The sequence below is a fragment of the Echeneis naucrates genome, chromosome 14 (assembly GCF_900963305.1).
Source record: "Echeneis naucrates chromosome 14, fEcheNa1.1, whole genome shotgun sequence".
Lineage (NCBI taxonomy): Eukaryota > Metazoa > Chordata > Actinopteri > Carangiformes > Echeneidae > Echeneis > Echeneis naucrates.
Window position 1 is genome coordinate 12,348,941 of NC_042524.1, and position 19,250 is coordinate 12,368,190.

Here is a 19,250-nt window from a genome sequence, read left to right on the forward strand (position 1 = left end):
AGCATCCAGCCTGCCGACCGAGCCTGCTTTAGGGTCAGGAACTGGTCTGACAAGGGAGAATGGCAGTCCTGCCTCTAAACTGTCAGTAGGACTGTACGGCTGACGATGAATCCGGCGCAGCTCCGGGCTCCAAGGCGAAACACTGAGCAAGAGAATGTGAAGACATATTTCAGGTAATTCCCTGTCTGTGTGTGCGGTAAGGGATGTGGAGGGAGGAGGAGGGGGAGGCTGTGTATGTCGGGGTGCTTTGTAGCCTTTTTTTTTCTTCTTCCTCTTCCATTCTGCATTCTGCCCTGCTAAGGAGGCAGCTGTTTCATCAGCAGCCTGTCCGGGAGGGCGAGATGAAAATGGATGCCTGCATCAGATGGGCTGGACATTTTTGGTGTGATCACACAGCCCCATCTGCATCACATCTTCTCTGTATGTACTCCCTTGTGCCTCACAAATAGCATCTTTATTGATGGGGAGGTGTTAGGATCAATGGTGGCGTTTGTACAGGCCTTGTGCGTGTGCATGCCTCTGTGTGTGTATGTGTGTGTGTGTGTGTGTGTGTCAGTTCTGGAGAAATGCAGTAGCTGCAGTGGTAACACTGGAACAAAAAGGAAGAAATGCTATTTTGGGTCTGTACACCCGAGGCTGACGAATGGATCTGAGCTGTATATGCTGTGGATGGGGTGGGGGTGATGGATGGTTAATATGCTGATGGATGCTCTTTTGTTATCTCTGCACTCCCTCACTTATAGTCTTTCTAGGGATGGTTTGATGAAGAAATGGCTTTTCTTTTCCTTGTTTTTTTTTTTTTTTTTTTTTTGTCTTTCAGTGATCTCTCTCTCTCTCTCACACACTCACACACACACACACACACACACACGCACACGCACACAACAGAGTCATGTCTCAGTCTCCCGGCTTTAACATGGATGTGTGGAGCAGTTTCATGGCGGCTGTAGTGACAGGGAGATATACAACATCTGGTCACCTGACTTCATTGGGGATCGGAGTGGGGGTGGGGGCCGGTCCTGTGAAAGCTGAGCTATTCTGCCTTGGATTCTTCTACAGCCATCGGTGGTGGAGGACGATGGAAGGACTGGTTACAGTGCACGCTTAATGTGCGTCTCCTCCCATCACCGCTGCTCATTTTGATGGTGGTGTCAGAGCCACCAAAGAGGGAGTGAGAGATTCCTCTCCCAGGAAGCCCAGTCATCCTCCAGTTTGTGAGAAGCAGGGCCTGATGGGAGACCTGTTGTCTGGCTGCTGGATGAAAAAGGGATGCTAGGGAGTCATGCTAATGATTGAGGGAGGGTGAGATGATTATACAGGGGAATTGGGGGATGGGATACTGAAGGTGCTACTCCCTTCAAACGTTGGCCTCCTGTACTGATGTAGATCCATGTACTTGGGTTCACCACTGATCTGTCTTTCAGGATATCTTACACCGTGACTGCACTATATTATTTTTATTTTTTGCCTTGAATTTAATAAAGTGTCTGAAACCTATCCCTTCCATATCCATGTCCACTGATTGGTCTATTCTTCAGTTTAACAAATTCATTTGATCATCTAAAATGTTGTTTGTACTTAAAGCCAATTGAACATTTTGTACTAGTACAGCCCAGATTTTGGCAGAAAAGACAGTAGGCATACGGTGGTAATCTAAAACAGTGTAAAAATTAGAAGGTATAGAGACAATCAGACAGAAATGCTATGTTGTCTGTGAGCTGTACGTCCTCTTCTTCACGCCTTTATTTTCACAGGTTTGTCACAGGGAAGTGGACAATTGAAAGCCTTGAATACTCCATGCTGGTTTGGGCAGGGCTGCTTTGAAACCGTTCATGCACCTGTAAAGGCTATTGTCTCTGCATTGGTCGCAATCAGCTCATAAAAATTTCATATGTGGAAGGACGCAACATAGGCAGGAGCTGTTGCCAGTCAAAATGTGATGATGCGACCGGTCTGATGCATTATATATATTTCAAAAAAAGAGAAGTTGACCTGTTTCTCTAGGTATACAGTTTATAGTGTCAACATGTAATCTGCAGGCAAAATCCAGGTTTGTTGTGGTTGAGTATGGATGCAAATAATTTCACAACTGTCCCTTCTGATCCCCGTCAAGACGTCCATAACCTTGACTTCTTACAATTCTATACTCTCAGTGTGAATCCGGCCTTAGACTAAATGGAGGGAGAGAAACTTGGAAAAGAAAATTATTTATTGTCACAGAAACAAGATCCACCTTATCAACAGTGCATCTCTCAGTAAAAACAGGACTTTTCCTTCTACATTTTCAGTTACAAATAAATAATGAATGATTTGATTCCACGTTGATTCGTCTGGCAAGCCTGTTGTAATTCAAGAAAAGGTATAGCTGAGGAGCTTCCCTGAATATCCCTATCTTGTAGGCACATGAATAAATGTATGAGTAGACACTTGATTTAGCTTTGTTCTTTATATGTTTTCAATATCATCATCTGCCCAGTCCTAAGTGGCCAAAATGAAACCTTTTATATATAATCTGCTACCTCATGTTAGCACAAGTCATCGTGGACCTTTATTTATCATGTTGATAGAGCACAGGTGATAAAAGTAGCACTGAAACAATGCAACATTTCTTTTCTTTTCAGTATATCTGTCTCTGTCTCCTTATGTATTGTGCTGCCATATTGAACTTCCCTATGTTTTCCACTGGCCAGTGTAACCCAACACACACAGCTTCTCTTACCTCACCTCAGCTAACAAAAGCAATAGACACAGGACCTCATCTTGGCCTGTAGCCTGCTAACTGGGCTGGCTGAAATATGATAGTAGGACACACACAACACATGCAAGTAGGCCTCCATCTGTTGAGAACTTACTCTGGGTAAGTTGTGTTGCTGTTGTTAAGCAGAGCTATCATTTAGGAAACTTGCTGACAGTTTATGAATGTGTAGTGGTCTCGTGTGGGTGTTTGTGTGTATGCATTAGGTGTGTTTTAGGGGCAAAGCCGTCTAGTGCAGAGAAGCAGTCTTGTGGAAGGTGTGTCAGCTCTACAGTCTGTGTGTTGTGGATTAGCATGTAGGATTGGAAGCCATCTGGCCATTTTGTCTCAGTAAGAGGAGGGGGAGTAAGTGAGAGAGATGGATGGAGAGAGACAGGGAGAGAGAGAGAGAAAGAGGAAACACTCACACACTGACACATTGACACAGCTCCCTCCGTAATCTCCCTGCTTGATGTCTCTTGCTATTTAGAATAAGGTTCCTTGTGTGTATATGTGTGTGTGTGTTTATCTGTCATCTCTTTGTGTGCACTACAAATATAGATAGTCCTTGGGTGACTTGTTCTGTTTCTGATGTATCAAACTCTTAATTGCAAATGTGGCATCAGAAATAGTCAGAGAAACATGTTAGGGGGATTCAAGATTCCAGAAAGTAGGAGGTGTTGACGTCTTTACAGTAAGATGATGCAATGGGTGAAGATGTTCCAGATGGAGAAAGACTGTGGAGAATAAAAGGATGAAATGTTGCAGAAGAGGAAAGGGTTCAGGGGGTTTAAGAGTTTAAGAAGTTTCACTCTTTCAAGACCTTGCGGAGAGTTGCAGAATAGCATCTGAACCTGCATTTGTTTGAGGATGAAAAGGCTGCATGGTGTACAGTACGATGATGGAGGAACCTGTGTGAATGAAAGGATTACCATGACCTCAGAAGTTGTGTACAAAGTGACTGTTTCACCTATGACTGTTTCTTTAGCTATTCTAAATTCATACTTAGTCCCTCTTGTGATAGGTATTTCTGGGGTGAGATTTCAATAGTGTTGACTGCACATGAAATCATTAGGATATACAGTACAGGCCAAAGGTTTGGACACACCTTCTCATTCAAATGAATAAGCAAGTGTGTCCAAACTTTCGGCCTGTACTGTACATTGCTGGAGAAAATGCTGTGGACATTGAGAACATGCTATTTTGCCATCCTCCTTTACAGTGGGCGTGATTTAACCCTTTCAACTTGACTCAGATAAGGTGCATCAGCTGGTATGGCAGGAGGGAATCCACTCCCCTCTTTGCCTCCAGCTGGCACTCAACCATACCCAACCATGCCACACTAATGCAAAAAACCCAAAACCTTGAGAGCAGTACAAGATGAACATTATTACCTGGGCTTCATGCTAACAATCTGTATTGGATTGAAGGTCACTTGCAATTTATGGATTAAGCAGTGAACGTATATTTCAAGAGTTAATTGTAGTAACTATCTTTTGAGAAGATGACAGCCAACCGTGTTTCTTGGTTGTCAGCTTTAAAACAAATGTATTTTATACCCCAATGCTACCATTCATGCATTCATAGACTACAGCCAAATCTATAGGGTGTCATTATGAAGTTTATTTTAAATGTCAGATGTGCCGAGTGCCAAGCTAAGAACAACCGCAGATGTCTCTATTCTTTATATCTGTTTTCCATCTGAGACAGTGCCCATCGTATTATAAATACCTGAATATTGTAACAAATGCAGGAGTGGAACCTCTATGTGAGAATACTAGAAAATACTTCCCATTTTCAGGACAGACTATCAAACATGCTTGATAAAGCTTGTTCTGTCAGGAGGAATATGAACATTATCATAATGTACTTGTATATTATTGACTGTCAGACAGTAAATTCCCATCCGAATAAACTACCAGTCATAGAAGTGTTTCTTGAAACAGACAATCAGCCATAAAAATTTACATAAGCAGTGCTTTTCTAATTTTATCACTTGCTTTTGTCCACTTGACAGAATGAGTGACCATATTTTTGAGCAGATTAATATTTTTGGTAGTCCTTTTTGATAGAAATCCCCCTCCTGACATAATTGTTTTCACTTAAAAGCACCTGTGTAGCTTAAACTGTCAGAGCAGCACAGAGCAGCTCTGTCAGCTGTGACTGTTGCTATAGTGTTGTTTTCTTTCTTTGAATTTACGATTTTTTTCATATTGTTTACTCTTGCTGCTGACATGTCATTAATAGAAAAGAAAAGAAAAGTGCACATAATCTTTTAAATTACCTTGAAAACCACTTTTCAAAGCTATTATTTTGAACTACAAAACTATTGAAAACAGGGAAAAATAACATGGCGGGTTTTAGACATGAGGAGGAAAAAGGTTTTTTTCTGGTATGAGAGAGCAGCACAGGGGCGGGCTCACTCAAGTTAAATATTAAATGACAGAGTGAGTTCTCAGGCCTCCACAGCAAGGGAATTTGGAGAAGGATGATGCCTGGTAAAATGAGAGTCATGGTAGATTGTGGTCTGGGGGGAATAGATGTGTTTTGAGTGTGGGCTTCGCCGCCTTTTTCTTCTTCGTTTTGAATATGACGATTATTATGACACACCCTGTGACTTACTGAGTAATAAATAAGTCAACCAGGGAGATTTTGTGCGGTAGGACCACTGAACCCTTTGAATCTTGGAGCGTAATTAGTGTGAGCGTGAAGAGAAAATAAGGCAGGTTCATATTACTGTGCTCTTTGTGCCAAATTAGTGTTGTTGCTGATTAGCATTTGACAAGATCAGTGTAAAATTTTAACAGCCTAACAAAATGTGTGTATAATTTAGATGAAGAAAGAACCAGATCAGAAAGCACTGTGTAATTTGAAAGTGGATTAGGTCTCACTTCAAACTGCTCAACCTGAGATATGTGTTGGTTTTTGTTCTGTGGAGTTTAGGACCAGTTTGATTTCTGGCTTTATAGCCACAATAGAAAATTCAAGTTTTGCAACTGCTGCAGGGCCCAATTTCACTTGGGTGTAAGAATTTGGTCCTATTTGTAGGGAAATAGGACAGTAAGTAATATCAGTATAGCAAGTGCTCTACTCGGCTGCGACACGCAGCAGTGGTTGGTTCTGCCTTTTTTGTCTTTTTAAGTGGTCAATCAATCAATGAAGCTTATACTGAAAACAGTCACTAAGCTGTAACAACTCAGGGTTATCTAGAGTTCTCAAGACAACGCATGAAAAAGGGAATAAAAGCAAAACAAGATCAGATACAGACATGGGTGGTGTCTAGCAATAGATCTCTGGTGACTGATTAGAGCACTTTATGTGTTGTCTGTAAAATTGGATTGAATAACTACGTAATGATAGTTTTAATAAATGGAAGTGTTTGTTGTTCGGGTTTGTCTTAGTGAAAATAATCAAATGTTATCCCGTTTTTCAGCTGATATTGGATGAGGGATCCCTGTGACCACTGAAAAAAACGAGTGATGTTGGATTCTTCAGGGGTCAATGTGAATGCATGTTTAAAGTGGATGGACAGCTATTGCGTCCATTTAGATTTGCCTTTGATATTGTGTGATCATGCTCTAGTTGGCATATTATGAACCAGTATAAGCCTTTTATACCAACACGATTAAAAGAGGTGCATGTTCAACATTTCCATGGCTTCCCCTCAAGGCGTGTGTATCAGCTGAAAATAGAAGTTGGAAGAAAAAGTCTGACTTTTGAAATTTTTTGTTTAGTTATGAAACACATGATTTCACTGCTGTTAGGCTATTAAAAACCAATGAAAGAAACAATTCTGCACTTTATGAGAGGTAACCAGAAGTGATTCAATACTGAGGCCGATCTGATGAAGCTGTTTTAAAGCTCACAATGAAATGCCAGCTGGATGTTATTGAATTTATGTTTATATGCTTTGTCAACCTGCAAATGGATGGATGTTAGAAAATGTTGCACAATTGTTAACAAAAGCGCTGAAATAATGTAACCTGTGTATATAAAGTGAATAAATACACACACACACACACACCTGTGTCATCTGCCACCTGTTGGAAGACCTTATGACTTGTTCCTTTTATGAACCAAACACTGGCAGCTGTATGCAAAGCAGAGTTACTGAGTTTTGCAGGAGGGGGATCAAACTAAAGAGGTGGAGCCTCATCAGACAAAAGCTGCTATAGCAGATTTTTTTTTATAGCACAGTAACCAGAGTCACACTCAGAAGATTGGATCCTGCTCCAGTGGATCTAGATGTTCTTGGAAATTTTTGGTGTCGTGTAGGCTGCTGTACATTTTCGGTGTCTCTGATAAAGTAATACTGACATATTCTGTTTTGACTATTCACAAACTGAACCGTGCAAACATGTTGGAGATTAAACAAACAAGGCATGATATATTCATTAGTGAGCCTCAGAGGTTTTCTTCTCAACTTGCAGCATGAAAGTCAATAAGCATATTTATGTTTCTGTAAACATTGAGACCAAGTCTATGGCTAGACACAAACTGTTACTTGAGCTCGTACAAATGCTCAAAGTCAGATGACAGTACAGAATGAGAACAATAATTGTTTAATTTCAGTAGTTATATAAACTAGAAAAAAGAAACAGAAAAATGGAATGAGGTCATTTCCTGGAGGATGCTGTGGCATGCTTGACCACATGAGGTTTTGATCTTGTGACCATTAATTCTCCTCGTGCCCCATCCAGAGTCTTTTTTAACAGAATTGAAAATGGACCTCCTCCCTCTCCCTCCATTTGAAATTAAAGGGGGATGGCACTGCATGGCATCTGCACTGTGGCTGTGTATGTTTTAATCTGACCTTGACAGACCAGCCATGTGAGAGAAGAGCGTTTGCAGACTAACACGGTTGACATCTGTGTGTTCATGGCCTCCAGTGTACCAACATCCCAGTGAAGTGTCTGAGTGTTTTTCTTTTTCAGGTTTCCTTTGTGTCAGTGTGTTTGTGTTTGCGTTATGTGACACTTTACAACTGAAGTGCTCTTTTCTCATTCTCTCACTGTTGACAAAAAGACACTACAGTGGTCAGTACATACCCAGATAAAGAGGATAACAATAGTAAACTGTCGCTATGGAGTTCCCCCCCACCTCCTTATCCTTTGAATGTCCTCTAACTGTCTATCCCATCCAAGTAATCAGCATCCTTCAAAGAAGCGCAGCCAAAGCTGAAGCCAAGTCAAACAGAGAGCGTGCCCTAATCAGTGGCATGAAGAGCCAGGCTTATGGAGCCCTCCCCCCACTGCGGGGGCCATTACTGGGCTGCCATGGGCTCAAGATTAGAGGCTCTTCCTGTGTTAGCCATTCAAATTCAGCATTAATGTTTGAAAGAGCAGAGAAAATGCCTGCTCTTCGTGGACAGATTAATATTTTATGGGAGAGAACTGTGAAAACATCCCCAGCAATATCTGAGTTGAGCTGGTGTATCTGTGGTGGTTCTGTGTTTTTTTGTGGTTGTTGTTTTTTGGGGTTTTTTTTTTTTTTTTTAGACACTTGGAGCATTCTTACATCGCCGTCAAAACATCACATCACACCAAAACAAGCCAAACAGAATGAAGCCCGACACTTTAATGTCTAACAAATTAGCATCTTGTTGATCAGTGCTGGAGCTGCTCTCTTTTCTCCTTGTCTGGTAGAATAGTGGAGCCTCATTTAAGACTGTCTCCAGTATGGGGCAAACAGACAGACACAGAGTTGATGTATGATGTTGAAAGACACGCCTATGTGTGTTTTCAGAAAGAGGAGCTGCTTGTTTCAGGGACAGTGCTCTCACTGACTCTGCGCCTGCTTGTCAGTCTGCACAGTAAATAGGTCAGTGTTTTATGTGAGCGAAGAATCAGTGATGTCTGGGCCTCTGTGAATCTGCCGTCTTTGGCAGTCCAACTGCTTGGCAGCCATCACTCAGGTGATGAACCAGATAGCCACACAGCAGTGAGGACCACAGCAAGAGAGATTTGTGAAACATAAAATTATTCAGCTCATCGGGGTCTCTTGCTGTAGTTTCAGCTGGTTGCACAGGCAATGTAGAAATGACTGGAGACACTGAAGGATTTTTCAGCAACATCACCCAGCCAGCCTGCTCTCCAATGACTGAAATTATAATATTCATGAGCATGCGCCCTACCTTCTCTGCTTTATGTAAGTGTATTCCATGTTGAATTAGCCAAAGGAGGACATGAAAATCGATGAAGCAAAAAGGAGTTCAATATGAATTTTATTTTTGAAAGGATCTAAAAATCTTTTGTCACCTAATCTTTTTCTGATATTGCAGCCATTGATTTTTTCCCCCACTGTGTCTGCTGACCAGATAGTGGCCTGATTGATTAGATCCCAGTTACTGTTGTCAGGTCTTGCTTTGTACCATGTGCACATATTAGTGAAACCATTTCTGTGAAGGGCAACAAAAGCTGAGAGCTGCATGACAAACTGTAACAATGTGTTCACAAGATTATCATAATGGCTTAACACAGGCATCAGTCACAGCCACATTAGTCTCTAGACAACTGACTCTAGACAAGGTGGATATATGGGATTATGTATATCTGAATGCTGTCTTAATGCAGCTAGAATAGCTAAAGTGACTGTCTCAGTGTCTTGATGTACTTTCTCTTTGTTAAAGACAAAAAACGGTTCAACTGGTTTTCATTGTAATTTTCTTTGACATCTTCTATCAGTCTAAATCTGGCTTTGTAAACAGACAATTAAAAAGCATTAGACACAATTTCTTGCCAGTGTGATGAAAATTGAAGCCTCAGCTTTTGTCATGTTTTGTTCAAAGAGTCAAAATGTATAAACTTTTAATAATCTCTCTCACATTTTCACTAAATTATGACTCAGTTTGTCAAGAGGCACACACAAAGCCTTTCTGTGAGGGTTAGGGTTAGGTTAGGGTTCCCTTCCTGCTTTTTTCCCCTCTCAGGTGTTGTGATAACCGTTTTGTCAGCAACTCCCTGTGGCTTCAGCGTATCAGCGCTGTGACATTCCTCTGTAAACAGTGCCGTTCTACCAGGTTTTGTTGTCAGTGACACACCTTTACCTCCAACCTTAGAGAACCTGTTTGCTGCAGCTGTCTGGAGTCTCACCTGGAACTCATCCAGCACAACATAAAATGCCAGCAGGCCTCAACCCCACCACCGGTTTATCTCATGAGATCCTGGATATGCACCAGGAAAACATCAGTGTTTACACCATAAAAGTGGTTCTGTGTACCCGTCGAACTAAAAATAATGTGTTCTCTTCTGTTAAGATGAATCCACAAGTAGCCCTTATTAGTACCGTCAACGAAAGACTCACCTCTACAGATATCTGTCATGGGGAAGATTAATTACCAGTTTCTCAAAGGCCCAATTGATGTAATCTTCATCTTTATCATGTGCTGCTTTGTCAATGAATTCAGTGTATAACTTGTGTTCAGTGTGTCTTGACTTAGATAAGAAAGATTAAAATCCCTCTCCTGGTAACTGGTAGGATAGGCTAGCATGGGCTGCTCTCTAACACTTATTCTCCTGGTGTGATTCTGAAATGGTTCATCGGGCTTAAAAGACCTTAGTGCGTTTTCTGTGTTAAACTCTGCAGGTCTGATGGGGAACAACACCAATGCCCAATTAATGAGAAGCATCCAGGCTATCTTGTAAAACAAATGCTTTGAGCATTATCAAATTAAACAGAGCCTTCATATATATTTTATTTATTCAGTGAATCAACACAGAATCAAAGTACATTTTTCCACAGTAATCAGGAATCAAAATGTCTCTTAGTTCATGTTTTGTATTTTCACTGGACATCAACTTGAAATCATGAAGCCACTGCAGTGTTGTAGAGACATTGCCCTGACCGTACAGGTTTATGAGAAAATTGCATCACTGATTAACATGTTTGAGAAAAGAACAAGCATCTTTTTCAGGCAGCAGAGGGGGAAGCACAGAGCTCTTGTGTAATAATGCTATTACTGTGGATAGATCAGATTAAATCGTGGCTCCTTATCACGTTACATCTCCCTCCTAATCTAATTCCTTCATTCAAAACCAGTTCGTTCTGAAAGTTAACAAAGAGTTGGGTGGTACCAACCAGAAATTTGTCCCGTTCAGGCAATGGTTATGTAAAATTGTGAAGGCCACTGTGAAGGCACATGTGTAATTTGTCAGAGGCGGTGTGCGCTGTGTAAGGGCCCAGCAAGACTCTTTGTTTGCTAATGTAGGTCTACACTGAGGGGGCGGCCTTGATGGCCCGCTTTCTGGGACTGCACATCACATGATGGGCTTGGCCTTAGGGCGAGGCAGTGAAGGAGTCTAAGATGTTAGTGGGACGGGCATGTAGAAGACGAGAAGATGAGTGATGGGAACGTTTACTCTTGCCAGTTTCTTTTAGAATCAAATCCTGGTTACTGATTCTGCAGATGAGCAGACACTCAAGATGTCAGACTCCACATCCACCATTTGAAATCACCTCCATACCAGATAAGGCACATTTCATATAAAGATTCTTTATAAACATCACAATGGAAATTGAAGAAATTGTATACTTCTCTATTTAAATAACAGCCAAATCTGCTATTCAAGGTAAAGTAAATGCATTAGCAAAGATCTATAAACATCAACAATTTCAGAGGGAAATTTTTTGACCAGCAACATTACTGTAACAGGATTCTTCATGTTAAAATGTTAAAAGTGTTTCATCTGTCTGACTGCAATGATCAGGTTTTGATACAGCTCTGACACGTTCATCAGAATCCCAGTTCTGCCTCGGAAACCAGCCACAGAGAAGAGACATTCACCCCACTTTCTCCCGGCCTTCATCAATCATGAATATTACATTCTGGCAAACAGTAGTTTTTATTGAAAGCAACGAACATTTGTACTTGTCCTCGTGTACATTTTATGTTTTAGGGTTTCTGAATGTTGGTCAATTTGAAAACCTTTCATTGGACACTTGGAAAATCTAATAAGTAATTTCACTCTATTTTGTAACACTTTATAGATAATTTGAAGTTATAATTATCCTGAGTGGAGTGTATATCCTCCCCATGGCCACGGTTTTCTCCTCCAGATATGGATTATTATTAGGCACCAAATTGAATAGACAAAGTTGCAGATCAACACCAAAAAATGTCAGATAAAAAAAAAAAAATAATCCTGGATCAGCACCAAAACTTAATGGGCACTTCCTTTGCACATGCCCCGGGTTCTCTTTTAAGTTTGGTACAAATTGGTTCAGTATTTTGTGTAATCCTGCTGACAAACAAGCAGACAGAGGTGACAGCATCACATCCTTGACATAAAAAAACAAATATACAGGACAGGCCAAAAGTTTGGAAACACCTCCTTCAAATGAATAGGAAAGTGTGTCCAAACTTTTGGCCTGTACGCTATTTCTCAGGAAGGTCCCTTAATGTTATTGTGTTGTGTCAGGTCATGGTCATGCTTGTAAATTAGAAATATTTCTCAAACATTTCACCTGGTAAAATAAATGTCAAAGAAAAAAGTGTACACTCACTAGGGTTAAGTGCTGGCTGGTATATTTGGTGCATTGAGAGGGATTCTGTGTCATCCCCATGCGTTGAACTCTTACATCTCTCTCTTTCTCTCCTGCAGGACATTGTGAGTGCCACTAAAGATGTCTGATAGTGTTGATATTGAAGAGAAACCACCAGCCCCCCCCTTGAGAATGAACAGTAGTTCCCGAGACTCTTCATCACTGAATCACGCCTCTAAACCACTTCCAATGGCTCCTGAGGAGAAAAACAAGAAGGTCCGCCTGCGCTCTATCTTCCCTGGGGGAGACAAGAGTGAGTGTCCATCTCCATGGCATTTTTCCAGTCTGTTTTGTTCACTTGTAATTCACAAGTTTTCTATGTGCAGTTTCAGAAAACACCCACTAATCAGGTTTTATTTGTCTCCTGTAGCAAATAAGAAGAAGGAGAAGGAGCGTCCTGAGATCTCCCTACCCTCAGACTTTGAACACACCATTCATGTTGGCTTTGATGCTGTAACAGGAGAATTCACGGTGAGTTTCTCTTTCACCGCACAATCAGTCATACAAACAGGGAATGATAAAATGGATCCTCCTGAAGCAGAGATCGAGGCACAGACCTTACGAATCACGATGCCCTGAGGTGATGGAGCGAATAATAATATATTTCCCTGCACATCGAGTAGATAATACATATTAATTTGAATGACAATCACTTTCTCCTGTCGAGTGAAACCTGAACTGGAATCTATTACCATTTCTTGGCCACAGTTTCAGTTTTATTCTTAGAAAAACTCATACAAACAATACCCAGACAAAGAATTTCCTCTCTTTTATTTTCTCTGGTTGATGTTCTCATTAAAGTTAATCAAATATACTTTCTCTCTGTTATTCTGAGAGAAAGTCCTGCATCATCCTGCTCTGAAACCACCTTTACAATGAAGAATATGTAGTCTGTTCTATTTGACTTCCAAATGTACAGCACTCAGTCTATGACATCAGTGCTGCATAGTTCCTCATTCATTTGATAAGATGTTTAACTGTGACACACGCATCATCTTGGAAAAAGAACCAAATGCCACTGCTTCTGTAGCGCAATGGACTCACTTCACCGGCACACTGAGTTTCACTTTAGGTGTAAAAATATGCACAAGTGTAACAAAGACAGCATGAATGAATCACCGCAGCAGACACTCTCTCCTATAAACATGGGTTATCTATTACATTACTCTTTAGACATTTTTTCCAAAATATTTCCTTTCGTTTTTATTGCCACAGGGTATTCCAGAGCAGTGGGCACGGCTCCTACAAACCTCAAACATCACCAAGCTGGAGCAGAAGAAGAACCCACAGGCTGTGCTGGACGTCTTAAAGTTCTATGACTCCAAAGAGACCGTCAACAACCAGAAATATATGAGCTTCACCTCTGGAGGTAAGCAACACTACAATGCCGATACCATAAATCAAAAGTTACCAATAAAAAAAGAGAGAAACATCTCATATTTAATATCTAATACCAAGTTTGCTTTGTTGTTACAGACAAGTCGGCACATGGCTACATAGCAGCAAACACTCTGGTGAGTTGTTTTGTGTATTATTTTTGCGAGTGCTGGTTTGTTACTCAGACCAATTAATATAGTTAATTATTTTTTAAGAATACCATTAAAGAAAATATCACCAAAAAAATATATGGCAGTGAATAATACCTAACTACTATGTAATGCTCAATTTTGAAATAATTTTGAAGTAGTTAAATAAACATGGCCCTTATTGTGGGAGGTGGCTTTTCTGACTGTTTTATGATGAGTTTTATTGCTGCTGTGTTTTTGTGTTCTCTATGGTTATGTCTGGTTATTATAAGGATAAAATTACAATTACAAATCAGCCCCGTCTTTGCTTCATAACCGAGCACTATCTCTGCCATATTTCAATACTTTGGAAAATCTCTCCACTCTTAAGTAATATATGAAGGGAACTGTATTTTTTTTTTTTTTAGGACTTATATAACTAATAATTTAACAGGTAAGTTGAAACATTGTGTGGCTTCATTTCACCAGCACAGCTCTCCCTCTTTACTCTTACCAACACTGTCCGAGTATTTCTGGGATGGACTGTATTACTCTCAAGAACATTAATTTAACTTGGCCTCAGGCCCTCTAATGGGAAAAATGGTTGTGTTCCCCTCTAGACACTCACTGCTCTGATTGTGCGGCGCAGTGCCCTGAATTTTTAGGTAAACATTACTCACTTTTGCAGCTCGTGCACAGAAATGGTGACTGCTGCGAGAGCTACTGTTGCTCTGCTCATTGTTTATTTTTCCAATCTACTTAACCAGATTTTGAAATACCCATAGACAGGCTTCACTGGAGGCTCAAATGCATCTAGAAGGACTCCCGCTGGGCTGACCTCATTCCTGGCTTTGACCAGAGTAATCTATGCTTTGAATGCCTTGGCCTGTACACGCTCAGCCGGGTGAAGAAGTGGAATCCAAGTCTGTTCAGTGGGATTCGCTGCCGCAGGCAAACTTCACTGGAATCACTTCATGCAGGGCTGTTGCTTGAGAAGAGTTCTGTGCGGATGAAGGCCAAGAGGCTGTGGCAGTGAGGCTAAAAGGTTGTGCAAGCCTGCAAGAGGTTGTCTGAGAGCATCTTAGACTTGGACTGTCACAGTGGTCTACGGCTGCAGAAGTGACTCAGCTACAGGCGGCGGTGCCACACATTTTCTTGGACCACGGTGTCTCAGTCAAGTAGAGGAACAGGAAAGGTGCCAGTAACTGATCCATAGAGGTCAACAGATACACCGTGTGCTCTGTGATAATGTTTTGAATACCAACTTCTGCTTACCTGCATTGCAGTTAAATTGAGATCTGAGAACTTATTGTAAGTAACTCACATTCAGTGTAGTTCCCATCTGTTCTAGTCCATGTCAAGCCTGCCGCTATCTTGTTTTGTCATTGAGGATTAAGTAAAATTAAAATTATAAGGCATTTTCACATAATGCTTCGACTGGCTTTTTGTGAAATCCCTGTTTTTGTTTAACGCCCCTGAGCATCCATTTGAGCAAATTGTTCATGTTTTAGACCCACCTCCTCAGCAAATACTGGCATTGGAGTCACTGTATCACATCCTAATGCAGATGATTGAAAAGTCACAATTGAATTTTAGGTTGAAAGACTGCAGCAAGGAAAGGAAATATAAACTTTACATCTTGTGCCCCATATCCTCTCTAAAGTGCTAACTCTCCGGTGTCTGCATCTAACAGACAGCAAATTTAATTCATAGATTGTTTCATTTTTTCTTTTTTTGGGGGGGGGGTTGGAAATTTTTATAACCAGAAATGAGAATAAAATTGTTGTTTTTATTGTGTTTGTCGTTGTGGTCACATGTCAACAAAGACAGCCTGACCACTGCTCATCTCACTGCATTTACAGCAGCTGGCATTGCTCATAATGTTTCTCTTGTGTGTTGTTGAAATAAAAAAAAAAAAAAAAAAAACTAAAACCAAGTACAAAAGTAAAAACAAACCGTTAGGACAAGTTTAAAGTACAGCTCGGACAAAGTTGTCATTCAAGCTGTAATGTTTATTTGTTCACATTTGTTTCATAGTATGATGGAAAACAGCATGAATCCATTCAGATCAATAAACGCAGCCACTTTATTTCCATCAGTGCTGCAAAGCCAGTCTGCAGTTTTGTTTTGGGTTTTTTTTTTCTTTTATTAACAGTCAAACATTTTCCTTGTAGTATCTGAAACAACTATGAACAACACAAGTAGTCAAAGTCTAAACCACAAGACTGGTTTCAAATAATATATAATTTTTACAAATTAAGAACTGTAAGTTTTTTAAGTTGGAAAAGTTATCATAGTGTGAGCCAAAAAGCCAAAAAAAAAAAAAAAACACTAACAAACAGAAGTAAAGGAGCCCAATCCCAAAGTCTAACACATCTGTCTGTATGTGGGTGTGCTTATGTGTATGTTATGAACATTTTGGACTATATTTTAGGTTTAACCTTAAAATTCTGGTGGTCTAATGAATTGCATTGACAAAGTACTGACATGAGATTGACCCAACTTCACAGATAAATGTGGAGAGGGAAACGTCTAGTCAGTCCTCAGGCAGCATGATGTGTCTCTATCATGTCCTCTCCTCATGCTGTGTGTTAGGAGGAGAACATGTGGACTTAATGTCCATCCCTCAGTAGCGGACCCCTGCCCTCCCCCTTCCTCTTCTGAAGTCCATTTACTCTTAAGCATTGTGTGGGTTTGTTTTGAGTAAATCCTCCCATTTTCAACCTTCACATTCAGAACCGACTGCTGTCATCTGGGCCTCCTGTCAGCCTTAGAACCTGCAGCGCATTATTTGACAAGGTAACTCCTCCATATTACTTCTCCACATGATGTATCTCTGCATTGGCTTTGAGCTAAATTCCACTATTTGATCTCCTAATTTTGGTTATTTCAACAGGCTAATGCAACATGCACACGGATATTTGATTTTAGAGGCATCGTCAATCTGTGTTGAAATTTCACAGGGGGTTTGATTGGATCTAGTCGTTTTAAATGTATTTATTATGTTGCACAAGAGCACCTCTTTTTTTTTTTTTTCTTTTTTTTTTGAATGGACCGTGTCTGAAATGGCAGGGCAGGGGCGCATGCCACAGAGGGTAGTGATGACTGTGATCAAACTGCATGTATGAGCTCATGTTCCCTACTACTTGATCCACATTGCCAATATGCCTGTAACTTCATCACCATTGTAGACATTACCGCATGGCTATGAAGAAAGAAAAAGAAAAAACACATGGCTCTGCTTACAGTTAGCCAGACATTGCTATCTGCTCTGCAGTTCTGGCTCAGCCCTCCATGGAGCAGGTCAGAGGCCCAGTATGTCTGAATGAAGGAGGGGGACTTTCCTTGGGCAGACCCTTCCCCTTTAATCTCAAGAGCTAAGCTGCACTGACTCATTTATGCATGACAAAACTGGAAATGGATGAAATGTTTCCACTCCATAAGAGGAGGATGATCCAAGGCTAGCAGAGTTTTGGATGGGGGAAATGCAGGCTGAGCATTAGACATGATAAATATGTCTGAGGCACATTAATGCTTGGAAAAAGGTATCTTCCACATCAACAGGGTGTCCACACTTCATCACCATATGGCACATTACTGCTGAGTCGCAGCATGTTTTCTCCTGTAGTCCAGTTTAGTATAGAAAAGTTTGTTCTAAGGTAAAAATTCATTGTCATCATCGGTTCATGGCCCACCTGACCTGACCTTTCAACCTAAAAACCCTCAAATAAACTGCACCCATTGGCCCCTTCACTCTTTTTGTGCTCATCTCTTTAGCTCTCACTTGACTCATAATGCTTTCCTCCACTATTAACAAAATTTACCCTGATTCATTTTTTGCAATTTGTGCACAAACAATGTCAGATGCACTGTTCCAGTGTGCAGAGTATCACAACAGATTATGTTTACATTGATCAAATATGCTCCTTTTTCTGGCTACTTACCTAAAATCAACATGGTGCATTTTTAAGCTACAACAAGTCGAATCTGTCAGACTGTGTGATTGATATGATTTCAAAATTCATTCACTGTGATCAGAGCTTGGACAGCAGACAACGTCCTGATTATCCATAACCTGATATACCTAAAATAGCCAGAATTCAAACTCTGTTCCTGGCTGGTTTGGGGTTTGCAGGCCCTTAACTGTGATAGCGACTCATTCCCAGAGAAAAGAATCTATTTGTCAATAATTTGGGGAAAAATTACAGGATCTTCTCTTTTCACCCCATGCTGCTACAAGATGCATACATCTAGACTGACTGATATCTGTACTCTGCAGGGTGCCAAAACATCATCGTCAGAGCCCCCTATTGCTCCACCTGTGTCAGAGGAGGAGGATGAGGAGGAAGAGGAAGAGGAGGAGGAGGAAGAAGAAGAGGATGATGATGACGAATTGCCCCCGGTCATTGCGCCTCGTCCTGAGCACACCAAATCTGTGAGTTTACGTGACATGACTGGTGAAATTACTCTGCAGATGCATTTCCTCTCCTCATATTCGTGCTCCTCATATTCCTCCCCTTGCAGATCTACACACGCTCTGTAATGGACCCACCAAAGCCTCCCACCCCTGTGAAAGAAGTTTTGACTCCACCTGAGTCGCAGGTCCAGCCAGAGAACACGTCCAACACAATGTACCGTCACACTGATCGCCAGAGGAAGAAGTCTAAAATGACGGATGAGGAGATTCTGGAAAGACTCAGTATGTGTACTTCGAGCTCAGTTTGCATTCTTATCATGGAACTGTAGAGTCCACAGTCCAAATTTGATTTAATTTATTCATTCATTTGTTAGTTATATGCACAAACAGTGTTGAGGAAATGACTTCAGTGTCACTGATATCTGTATCAGTTTGTGCTTCTCAGTTTGTGTTTGTGTGTGGCTGGATCACATTATTCACTTTGTGGTAATTTAGAAGATGGGCTGAATATATGGTGTACAGTTGCAGTTTACAGTTTTCTAAATATTACTACCAATGCATCAAGTTTGTCTTTTAAAAGAATTACGGAAAAAAAAAATGAAGACATGAAGTGTGGCCTCCATTGCACTGATCTTTCTGCAACTTCAGCCCATATTAGCAGCACAGATTGCATCACAAGGAAGAGATGCATATAGTTGGAATAACTGCACTAAAAAGAAGGGCACAAAGGCAGAAAAAGTTCTGCAGTGTTGTCTTGTTTATACTTATTTGTTTGCGTGAAGGCTGTCGTCACAATGTGCACCCACACAAGCTCAGACATCACATGTCTATCTTCTCTCTGACTCAGGGAGTATTGTGAGCGTGGGGGATCCCAAAAAGAAGTACACACGCTTCGAGAAAATAGGACAAGGGTAAGTTTGTGCATGAACACCAAGCAGTTGTCATGGATATTAAAATGGAGAAATTGCAGAGGCAGTCAGTCTCACCAGGAGAGATGATGTTATAGTGACCACTTCAGAGAGGCAGCGGGAGGGTTAGGATGAATGACTGGGTG

General features: G+C 40.9%; 1 protein-coding gene across 2 annotated transcripts in view; it reads left to right on the forward strand.

Annotated features, from left to right (window-relative positions):
- Nucleotides 1-19,250, forward strand: part of LOC115053805 (serine/threonine-protein kinase PAK 3) — a 25,894-nt gene continuing 6,644 nt past the window's right edge. The window contains exons 1-9 of one of the 2 annotated variants that reach the window (XM_029518594.1): nucleotides 1-173; nucleotides 12,334-12,527; nucleotides 12,645-12,745; nucleotides 13,490-13,643; nucleotides 13,751-13,788; nucleotides 16,516-16,578; nucleotides 18,059-18,214; nucleotides 18,304-18,478; nucleotides 19,044-19,107. In XM_029518594.1, coding sequence (XP_029374454.1) covers nucleotides 12,356-12,527; nucleotides 12,645-12,745; nucleotides 13,490-13,643; nucleotides 13,751-13,788; nucleotides 16,516-16,578; nucleotides 18,059-18,214; nucleotides 18,304-18,478; nucleotides 19,044-19,107 — 923 coding nt within the window. In that variant the 5' untranslated portion in view covers nucleotides 1-173; nucleotides 12,334-12,355. The remainder of the gene's footprint in view (nucleotides 174-12,333; nucleotides 12,528-12,644; nucleotides 12,746-13,489; nucleotides 13,644-13,750; nucleotides 13,789-16,515; nucleotides 16,579-18,058; nucleotides 18,215-18,303; nucleotides 18,479-19,043; nucleotides 19,108-19,250) is intronic. The other variant, XM_029518595.1, reaches the window with a different exon arrangement.